General features: G+C 44.2%; 1 protein-coding gene and 1 long non-coding RNA gene across 2 annotated transcripts in view; one reads left to right on the top strand and one right to left on the bottom strand.

Annotated features, from left to right (window-relative positions):
* Window positions 1-114: 114 nt before the first annotated feature.
* The window catches only part of LOC119300993, an 11,271-nt gene continuing 1,624 nt past the window's right edge, over window positions 115-9,761 (bottom strand). The window contains exons 2-16 of the mRNA XM_037577896.1: window positions 6,789-7,669; window positions 6,226-6,695; window positions 4,603-4,718; window positions 3,881-4,103; window positions 3,367-3,513; window positions 3,129-3,289; window positions 2,348-2,483; window positions 2,042-2,138; window positions 1,819-1,919; window positions 1,524-1,687; window positions 1,368-1,439; window positions 1,145-1,261; window positions 953-1,048; window positions 730-851; window positions 115-637 (exon numbers count right to left, since the gene is read on the bottom strand). Of these exons, the coding sequence (XP_037433793.1) occupies window positions 571-637; window positions 730-851; window positions 953-1,048; window positions 1,145-1,261; window positions 1,368-1,439; window positions 1,524-1,687; window positions 1,819-1,919; window positions 2,042-2,138; window positions 2,348-2,483; window positions 3,129-3,289; window positions 3,367-3,513; window positions 3,881-4,103; window positions 4,603-4,718; window positions 6,226-6,695; window positions 6,789-7,669 (2,970 nt within the window). The 3' untranslated portion in view covers window positions 115-570. The remainder of the gene's footprint in view (window positions 638-729; window positions 852-952; window positions 1,049-1,144; window positions 1,262-1,367; window positions 1,440-1,523; window positions 1,688-1,818; window positions 1,920-2,041; window positions 2,139-2,347; window positions 2,484-3,128; window positions 3,290-3,366; window positions 3,514-3,880; window positions 4,104-4,602; window positions 4,719-6,225; window positions 6,696-6,788; window positions 7,670-9,761) is intronic.
* On the top strand, window positions 7,798-8,352 carry LOC119300994. The gene is made up of 3 exons (XR_005146836.1): window positions 7,798-7,932; window positions 8,062-8,150; window positions 8,237-8,352. It is a non-coding gene; the product is annotated as an uncharacterized LOC119300994 (long non-coding RNA).

The raw sequence follows: 9,761 nt of genomic DNA on the forward strand, positions 1-9,761 counted from the left end.
CCCCTTTCTTTCAAAAAAAAAGGAAACATTTCCCCCCTGAAAGGCTAAAGCTTTGAGCTAATACTGGAAGTAAGAAACAACCTATTTACATAAAAAAGAAAGCCAAAATGAACATAAAAGCCGCACATCATAGCTCATTTACAGTAGAAGTTGCAATACTCCATGCACATGTTGGGCTAGCAAACTATATTTTTCTTGCACATGGTGTACAAAACAGCTAAAACCAACTTTTTGTAGCACTTGCAATAATGGCTACAACAAAGTGGAGAATGCTTCTACGGTTACACATCAGCTACGTAAGAACTACATTTCACAGGATTCATAATTATCTAGGGTAGATCTGAAGGTGTACAGAACAGCCAAACCAACTACCTGTAGCATTTGCAACAAATGCCACAACAAAGTAAGAGGTGCTTCTACGGCTACAACTTTAGTGACAAGCCTTGGCAGTAAATGAAGTTTGCAACTTCCACTGGATCTGTACATGTATTTGCCAAGTAACTATACAAGAAAACCAATATATGTCTTATTTTTCTATCTTTTCATCTTCTCATAAAATTATCTAGGGTATCACATTTTGTCGCGTAAGTCAGTCTCTGACAAGATCGAGTTCCAGGGTCCACCTTTGCTCCCTAATCTGCACATCAGAAAATTACCTGAAGTCATCAAGGGTTTCTCCATTCCAACTTCCATGAGAAGGGCAATGGAAACCTATATAGTCTACACTACCTCCACAACCCAGCAACTGCTCGCAAACTCATAAAAAGAATGAGACCGGCCCAGACGCCACCAAGACCAAATTCAGGAGCAGCAACAAGTAGGAAAGCCGATGATATGGCTCCTGCAAAGAACTGAGCAAACCAGATACTTAAATATTGTTAGTTATTTTGCAGCTCATTTAGTATTGACAGCAAGACGGGGAATAGAGTGCAAACAGAGCTCCAGTTCAGACCATGGAGTAGGCAGCATATGCAAAGTCAGATACACCATAGTAGAGCCCATCGACCACAAAAGCAACAGCGTTTATTGGCTGGGAGATGGCGACGAACTGCAAGATTTAATATTGGAGCAGTGAGTATCATGGCATCAAAACTTCACTTGTCACATTAGGTGTTTATTTCAACAGTCCTAAATATCTCATTACCCAGACACCAGATTTGGCAATACCCAGAACTGCTGGATCGTCTGTGAACAGCGAGGAGAAAGACCCAAACCCAAAAAACAAGATTATAGCGAGTGCCGTACCAGTCGCCCCTCCAATCTGCGTAACAGAATATGTGAGCAAACATTTTACACCTGGAGGTAAGGGAAAAAGAGAACCTCAGCAGCATTTATGAACTTCTTTTTCCATGACATGTGTATCTAACCTGCAGAACTCTGTAGAGAACCATGCGCGCCTGCTTGTAATTTCTTTTCGTATATTCAGTTGCAAGCAGAGCCTGCATTGTTTTATGGATACTTTAAGAACACATACCAAGCTAACAGGGTAGAAATGAAATGCCCCGCTGTATAAATGTACATACCTGTCCAGCAAGAGCTAATGCATCATTGAGTAAAGAGATTGTCAACCATACTTGCAAGCATAACTGATGGCCAGCCATTGGAACAGGCCCTTCCCTTGCAGCAAGAGATGTCGACAGTGTCATGGTGAGGAGCACTGCTATGGTCCTACCGATCAGCAGTCCACCTGCAGACAGTTCACAATTTGACGTGTTTAAGAGAACAACTACTACCGAGGTCACATCACATCCATGGATAAGGTAGGCAAAACCAATGTTCTTAAGTCCTTGGAAATAAAGAACATGAATATCTTCCAACCTGATTTCAGGTAGCGTATCATTCCACCACCAATGATCTTTCCTGAGAAGATTACTACTTTACTATTCAACTTCCAAAGGAGGATGTAAGCTATCACGTACCTGACAGCAGGCAAATATTTTCCAGATAATTAGAGCCCCCATGGATGCAGATGACTAAAAGTACGAGCTAGGGGACACCAATGAGGAAAGTACATTAGATTTTCATGATAGCTTTAACATACTCAGATGTTACAGTCGCCAGCGCAGCACCTCTTACTCCTAAACCAAGCGGAAAGACAAATATCGCATCAAGTATTGCATTTACTAGGTTACCAACACCTGCATGCAAAACATCCAAATCAAGAAGATAATATCTCATGTACATATTGCAGCAGGATCCTCTCATACTGTTTCGGGGTAAAAATAATATCTGAAGTGCATATAGGGCATATGTGTTCCTGAGACTTGCTTGTTACAGATACTCAAAATGATAAAAAACACATGATTAAATTTATGCAATTTAGCAACAAGAAATTGCAATATCTTACCAATAGCGTACAAAGGTGTCTTTGTATCCATCAACCCACGAAATGCACCCTGTGCTGCAAGTGCTACTATGATAGGTGGAGCACCATATGCCCTAAAAGTAAGAAATTGCTCGGCTGGTATACGCACTGGGGAATCCTGTTTATGTAACAAAGAACAACTTATACTCAAGAGTAATCTGACATAAGAACAATACATGACAAAAATACTTGGCTTGAAATGACTACAGCCGAATCAAAGCTTGTGTTCCAGGGGCGATTTAGTTAGGCTAGTCATAGTGGGAGTAACTTAGCAAGTAACATAACGCATTTCGAGAAATTTTTGCTTATGTGGCATGTAGTTAATGAGAAGTGGTAACATAATATGTTACTGTAACATAGCACTTTTCAAGACAAGATGAGTCTACAAGCTAATTAATGAAGTCTTCTATGACACTACTACTATGTTACTTTGCATTATGAAGGTAGTAATTTAGACTAGTGTCATATGTATGACACTAGTATAAGTTACTCCCCACTATGACCAGCCTTATAGACTACAGTTAATTCAAGAGATGAGAAAGCATGATTGACCACTAAATATGATCATATTCTAACTCACTTTTCCAGGTAGTATAATTGCTTATTTGCTTCAATCTCATCCTAACTTGGTTCATTTTGTCAGGAACACAAAAAAGGCATTTATCTGAACATTAGCAGCAAAGCACATAACAAATTGAGCGCCAAAACGTAGATATAATAAATGTTTAAGCCTGGTGACTGTCGATAAAGTAGTCCTACATACCACTGGTATACCGATGACATCCATCAATGTTCCAGATCCAAAAATAAGTGCCAGAGTTTCCATCAACCCAATACCAGAAGCTAGAGCCAAAGATGTCGTGACTGCCGGAAGAAACTTCCTTTCTTCACTCAACTTATTATCTCGGGATCTTCGAAATTCATCTTTTAAGTGAGACAATTAGTGTAACACAAAATATGGGAATAATTTCCAAAAATCTTTGAGCTCTTTATTAGCTTACTTTCTCCTGTTCCTCTATAACTATCATCTACTGCTTGCTGCTCAGCAACAAAAGATGTGGTCACGTTAAGCAGTGGAACGTTAAATAACTTGGACACCAAATTGAAGATCGAAATCGATACACCCACAGCAGCAAGTTCGGTTGAACCTGATGATAGAGTAAAAAAATGATCAAGAGATCAACAATCTTTCCGGTTCAAAACGTAAATTTAAAAAACCAATATATTTACTTATTCATGAGATAGTTAAGTATAAAGATTACATTCGAGAAACTTCTGCAGATTGACTACACATGAATGTCAAAGGCTCGAAATTTCTAGCACAAAATCTTTTAGTTTCTGGGTTGCAATGCTGCAAAATAATAAGTACTAGTGTAGAATAATTTGGCTGTGAATATTGTTGGTTAAGTTGCTCAAACTCAAACACCATCTTAACATGGATGACGGATCGGCCTTGTACCATAGTCCAGAGGCATCAGCCATGTGTGCAGGATGGCAAGAAAGAACCCATATTACCTATATGGCCGACGAAGGCGGTGTCGACGAGCGCAGCGATGGGGTCGGCGGCGAGCGCGAGCACAGCGGGCGCGGCGATGCTCAGGATATCCATCCCAACCGTGTCAAGCGTGAGCCATCCCGGCAGCGTGCCCGTCGCAGTCATAGCTTCCTCCTCATTCCTTTCAGGCTCCGATTCCCGGGAAGCGTCCTCGTCGTCGTCGACCACGCCCTTGACTGTCGGCTTCGCGCGGCATCGCGGAGCGCGCCGCCGAGGAGCGGCAGAAGTGCGGCAGGGGCAGGGGCGGCCGGAAGGCATGTGGACATGGTGGACCCTTCGATGCGGGGCCAGGGTGAGCGCCGCGGCGGCCCTCGTCGGCGCCGGCGAGGTCGCCGCCATGAGTCTGAGCGCGCGCGCGCGCGAGCCGAGTGTGTGGGTGGGAGTACGGCACGTGGGTTCAGTCTTCAGTGGCAGAGAAATTTGCCGGTTTTGTTGGGCCTTCGGGGACTGGGCCGTAACAACCCGCTACCTCTTCTTCGCCCTCCCCTCGGCCGGTCAGCTCGTGCCTCGATCCTCCTCCTCCTCCTCCTCCGCCGCCTCCTCGCTCCGGCGACCAGTCCTCTGACTCCTGACAGGTACCGACTATCTCTCCCCTCTCATTTGATTGATGTACGGCTGATCGGACTTTGTGGACGCAGAAGCTTGCGGCCAGCAGTGCCGTATGAGGTTCGCGGGGTGGTACCTGAAGATCGCCGTCGGCGGCGCGGCCATAGGCGCCGCCATGGAGCTTTTCATGATCCACACCGGCTTCTGTGAGTCCCTCCCTCCTCCATTCAACATCCAACCCCTTGTAATTAGCTGGTTCAAATGAAATCGTTAGGGTAGATGCACTGTAGACAAATTTCATCTCTGCGCGTGTCAAGTCTCCTCAAAATTTTACACTTAGCTCTAGCGTTAAGTTGTCAGTTGTTGCTGTGAAATCAATGGGGCCTCTAGACATCATTAGCCGAGGATCTCAGCATCCCCTCCTGAAGTAATTGAACTGGAATGGTGAAGAAATATTTCCATCTGTAACAACTAACAACACAAACTTGTACTTTTAGGTGCCCATGGAAATTTTCATTGTACTATCTCATTCATTTTGTCAAGTTCTTTGGTTCGTTTGGTGCATAACAACGTTAATGATGCTTTCTGTTTACTACAGATGAGAAGGTAACGGTACTGGAGTCAGAAAAACGAGCTTGGGAAAGCAGTCCAGAAGCACAAGCTATGAGAGAAGCCTTGAATCCATGGCAGAAGCGTGATGAGCAGGAGAAAAAATAGGCAATGATAGGCTCATCGGTCCTCCTTTCAAGTAATTGCATTCCCACCCTTCCATTGTATCGTAACCCCTTGAACAAGGTAATAGGGATGTGGCGTTTTTGTAGTTGTTCGAACCTGTCTCTCTGGGGTTGCTGGACGATAGCTTCCAGCAATGTTCTAAAAGAGTTATGCTCATATCATATCCACAAGTCTTCTTGCTAACAAGGATTCTTTTACTGTTTCCACGCATATGCGTCCATTTTGAATGCCATTCACACTCAGTATCTGCTATGTTTAGCAATGTAACAAAGAATTTTAGACTTGCAGAGGTCAAACCAATCTATATCTTCCATTCAAGGACTGTCTTTTCTGTGAGTTGATGCTAAATTTTGTGATCAAAGATATCTGGGGTACCCCAGCTTGCCCATTAATTCAAATTATAAACGTTTATTTCTCATGGAATATTGTTTAGATTTTTTTTTGTCTTGTTTGCTGTGTCATGTAGGTAAATAACTGAAAGAAACTACTTTCTTACTCCCTCCGTTCGTAAATATAAGATGTTCTAACTTTTTTCTGAATCGGATGTATATAGACACGTTTTAGTGTGTTTGATCACTCATTTCAGTCCGTATATAGTCCATATTTAAATATCCAAAACATCCTATATTTGTGAATGGAGGGAGTATTTCCCAAGCCTAGCATTTTAGACAGACCCAATTTCAACTCCACCATACTTACAGTAGCAAACATGGACAAATTGATGAGTTCATGTGAGGTCAGAAAGAAACATCAGTAGTAAGCTAAGGCAACCGCCTTGCGCCTTCAAGTTGACATTAGTGCCCTGTAAACAGAACAATGGTTCTACCTTTTACAAAGGGCTGCTAATCTCATAATTTGCTGCCCTCCTTGTTGAATCTCGTGATGGTAGTAATTACATGTATTGTATCTAACCCAGTCCACCCAGAACCGAACCAAAACTTGTACAAGCTTAGCCATGACTTCAGAACAGTGAGGAACAAACAAGAGTTCCTTTCTCAACTCAAAACTTGGCTATGGTGCTTACAACTAGATTGACCAGCAGCAGTAGCATAGGCCTGTCTTGTTCTCAAGAATAGGGCTACGCTTGATGCCAAGCCCAGCACTGTGATGCAACCCCACACAAAGAATGTGTTTGAGTAGCACTTCGCACCCATGCACACTATCGTGGTGTCAACCGTGCCAGTGAGGTTGTCCAGTACCGTACTCTTTCGGCCATTTGCATCATATACCAGGGCAGCAATCTGTCCGTAGAGGAGTGAGCCAAGAGGGATGTTGGTGATGAGGATGTTGTGGTTCACACCGATGCTATTTGGTCCGAAGAGCTCGGATGTCACTGACACTGCCGCAGCGAAGATGAAACCTGAGCTTAGGCCAATTAACGCCGTTCCTGCTATCAGAGTGTTTACATCGTGCAATTTCCACATCAAGAAGAAAGCCACTGGCATGGGCACCAATGCCACCGCAAGCCACCCTGTCCGAGCAAATGACACCCTCCTGCATGCAAATTGCATATATGGTATAGTTAGCTAGGATGCTAGTTGATGAGAGGTTAGTTATCTGTATGTAGCTAGATTAAGACAGACATACCTGTGAAGGAAGTCAGGGAGTGCAGAGAGAAGGCGGCCGAAGAAGGAGCAAGAGGAGTAAACTGCAAGAAGCATGGTGAGCTGTGGTTGACATTGCAACGATTGCGCAATCTGCCCCAAGTTGTTGCTGTACACCAGCCCAACAGTGGCACCACAGAAGTACGCTGTGTAGTAGAGCCAAAAATCGACACATCGGATGAGCTTCTTTGCACTATGCTCCTCACCAAGAACCAACACACAGCCCTTGTCCAGTATCGTCCCACAGCAACAGCCCTTGGGCTGCCATTCCACTGTTTTATGTGCCATGCTGCCGTTGGTCTCCGTGTGGTCATCATGGTTGAGAAGGAGCGGCTTCTGTGGATCGTTGTGGTTGAGTGTCAATTCAGTGTCAGGATCATGTGTGCCCACGCTAGAACAGCTCGAGGCGGCAGGGATGATGAGAGGAAGTGTGAGGAGGGCCATGGCGCCCATGAGGACGGCCCTTGCAGCAGAGCTGGTTGTGGTGACAGAACCGAAGGTCACTAAATATATGCCGGTGACAAATGCGATGGTGTAGAAGCAGAGGAAGACACGCCTGTCATGCTTTGGCAAAGTGTGGAGGCTGCTGTGATCATGTGGGTGGCAGAGGAGGATCGCTGGGAGCGCAATGATGGAGGCGGCGAGGGGGAGGGTGGCATTGAGGAGGAGGTAGACGGATGGTGAGTAAGGGGAGAGAGCGTTGGCGAAGAGGGTGTAGAATGCGGCGCTGAGCCCGTTGAAGCTTATGGAGAGGGAGAGGGCCAGGGGGCGGTTGGCTGCAGAGAAGCTGCGTATGCAGACCACGAAGCAGACCGTGTTGAACCAGCAGATGCTGCACCCTGCTGCCAGGCAGATCAAGAACACCTGCGAACAATGCAACAAGTTAATCAGAATTGCTCGATCGTTTGATTAAATTCAGCTCAGAAACAGTTTGCCTGTCCAGGAAAGTTTCCAAGCAATGATCAGTCCAATGTAAGTTATTTTTGGGGGAATGCTATGTGATATGCAATGCATGGGTACAGAAGGTGGAGTGGCAATACTGATTTGCTTGTTCAAGCTGGAACTGGAAGCGAACATCTGATGCGAGTACTGCACAGTGATGACTAGTTAGTGACGCAATTGCTCAGGTAAACACTATAGAAATAAAACCACGACAAGAATTATGGAACGGAGGAAGTAATAATCTGTTACTAAAAATTTGGCATCTTATGTGCTGTGTATCTTGCATGTTATTTGCCTTGCTGGATATGGTGAAGAGGAGAAGATAAGAAGCAGGTGGACGGTGCTGTTCTGGGGATGCAACGCAGCATGCGTGTGCGATGCTGCTCCGATCTTCCGGTATCAGGTCTGGGCGATGCGGTTGTGAGTGACTTTTGCCGTGTGGGGTCCTTGTCTTGGCTGATCTCGACTTTTTGTTGTTGCTTTCTTCAGAATTTGGAGCCTATGACTTCTTAGTGCGGCCATCGGATATGGGAAAAGGCAGATTGACGTACCATTCTGCGGTCAATTAGATTGAGGCTTTAACACGATCACCCTCCCATGGATGTCATGTCACCCTCAGAATTGATGATACTGCACGCTGGATTAATTAGATTGATGCTGTCCTAGTACTGAGTGCTCCCTCCTAGATATTGTTGGGGAAGTATAATTCAACAAGTAGTATATAAGTAAATACTTTTGGATAACTAATCTAGTGACACCAACCATGTCACACACCAATAAATTGATTGTCAAATCTTCGTCTAACGAAATAAAATAGCACGCTTTACATATTGAAAATCGAGATAGTGGTACGGACGTGAACTTTTGCGGACATGGTGCCACAAGAGGATGGAATCTGGGCAGTCCATCTGTGCTATGAGATTAGCACTTGATACTAGAGCGAATTTACCAAATGATACCATGGGTTAATTTGGCAAATCAATGGACTAGGCATCTTTTTTTCCTGCTTTGCTCGAGCATGTTAATCCCTTTGATAAACGAACCTGGGACATGAACATAATGTACTGGTGTTGGAGGAGCCGGTGAACTGAGTGACACATGAACAATCAAAGCTCAGAGAGAGGGAGGGGGGATGTGTACTGCAATACATCTCCATGGATGAGTTCTAGCTAGCTATGCACATAAACAAAGTGGAAGAACTATAGAAGCAGGATGAATGAGAGATGAGTTGCGGGCTGGATAAGGGATGGTCTGCATGTTGCATTTAAAAGATGTTTGGAGCCTTGATGTCCTGCCAACCATTTACAGCAAAACTTGCAGCCCATCAAACGTATGGGCCTGAAGGAGCTTCTGGGGCACGCGTTTTAAATACGCTGCCTCCTATCGTTAGTTCACATGGATTGACAAGAGCTATTCAATGTTTTGTTTTAAATTTGCTTTGGTGGCATTATCAATACAGGAAATATATTAACGTTGATGTGGTGTGGATAAATTGATATGTGCGGCCCTTGTACACAAACTGCACGAATCACGTGGCAACGGCCGGGGATGATACGCCATCCTAGCATGGCACCATTTACAGCCATGCATTTTCGGGAGTAGTATGCCATGTGTTTTGTAAGGTGAGGGCGTGGTGTAGAAGAATGGCAGGTGTGCGTGCCGGTAGGTTGGAAGAGAAGAGGAGACAAGCATCAAGTTAAGTTGGACGAAAAAGATGGAGGCAGGATGGGCATGACGACCTGGCATGCATGGATGCCACAACCTTTTCTTTCGGTTTTACCTATCGGTTTCTCTATATGTACTTTTTTTTTGTTTTATATAAATTATGGGTCTAGATGTGCTATAGTTATTGCACATCTAAATAACTTAATTAAACATAAAAAAGAATAAAAATTAAAAAAAAATACTTACACGAATCTCCGCGTAAGATCAATGGCATACAATTTAGATGTGCAATACTTATGTGCCTTAGCAAAGCTGATAAATGATAGTACTAAATTATAGCTGTTGTTGT

Source organism: Triticum dicoccoides, chromosome 5A (assembly GCF_002162155.2).
Source record: "Triticum dicoccoides isolate Atlit2015 ecotype Zavitan chromosome 5A, WEW_v2.0, whole genome shotgun sequence".
Lineage (NCBI taxonomy): Eukaryota > Viridiplantae > Streptophyta > Magnoliopsida > Poales > Poaceae > Triticum > Triticum dicoccoides.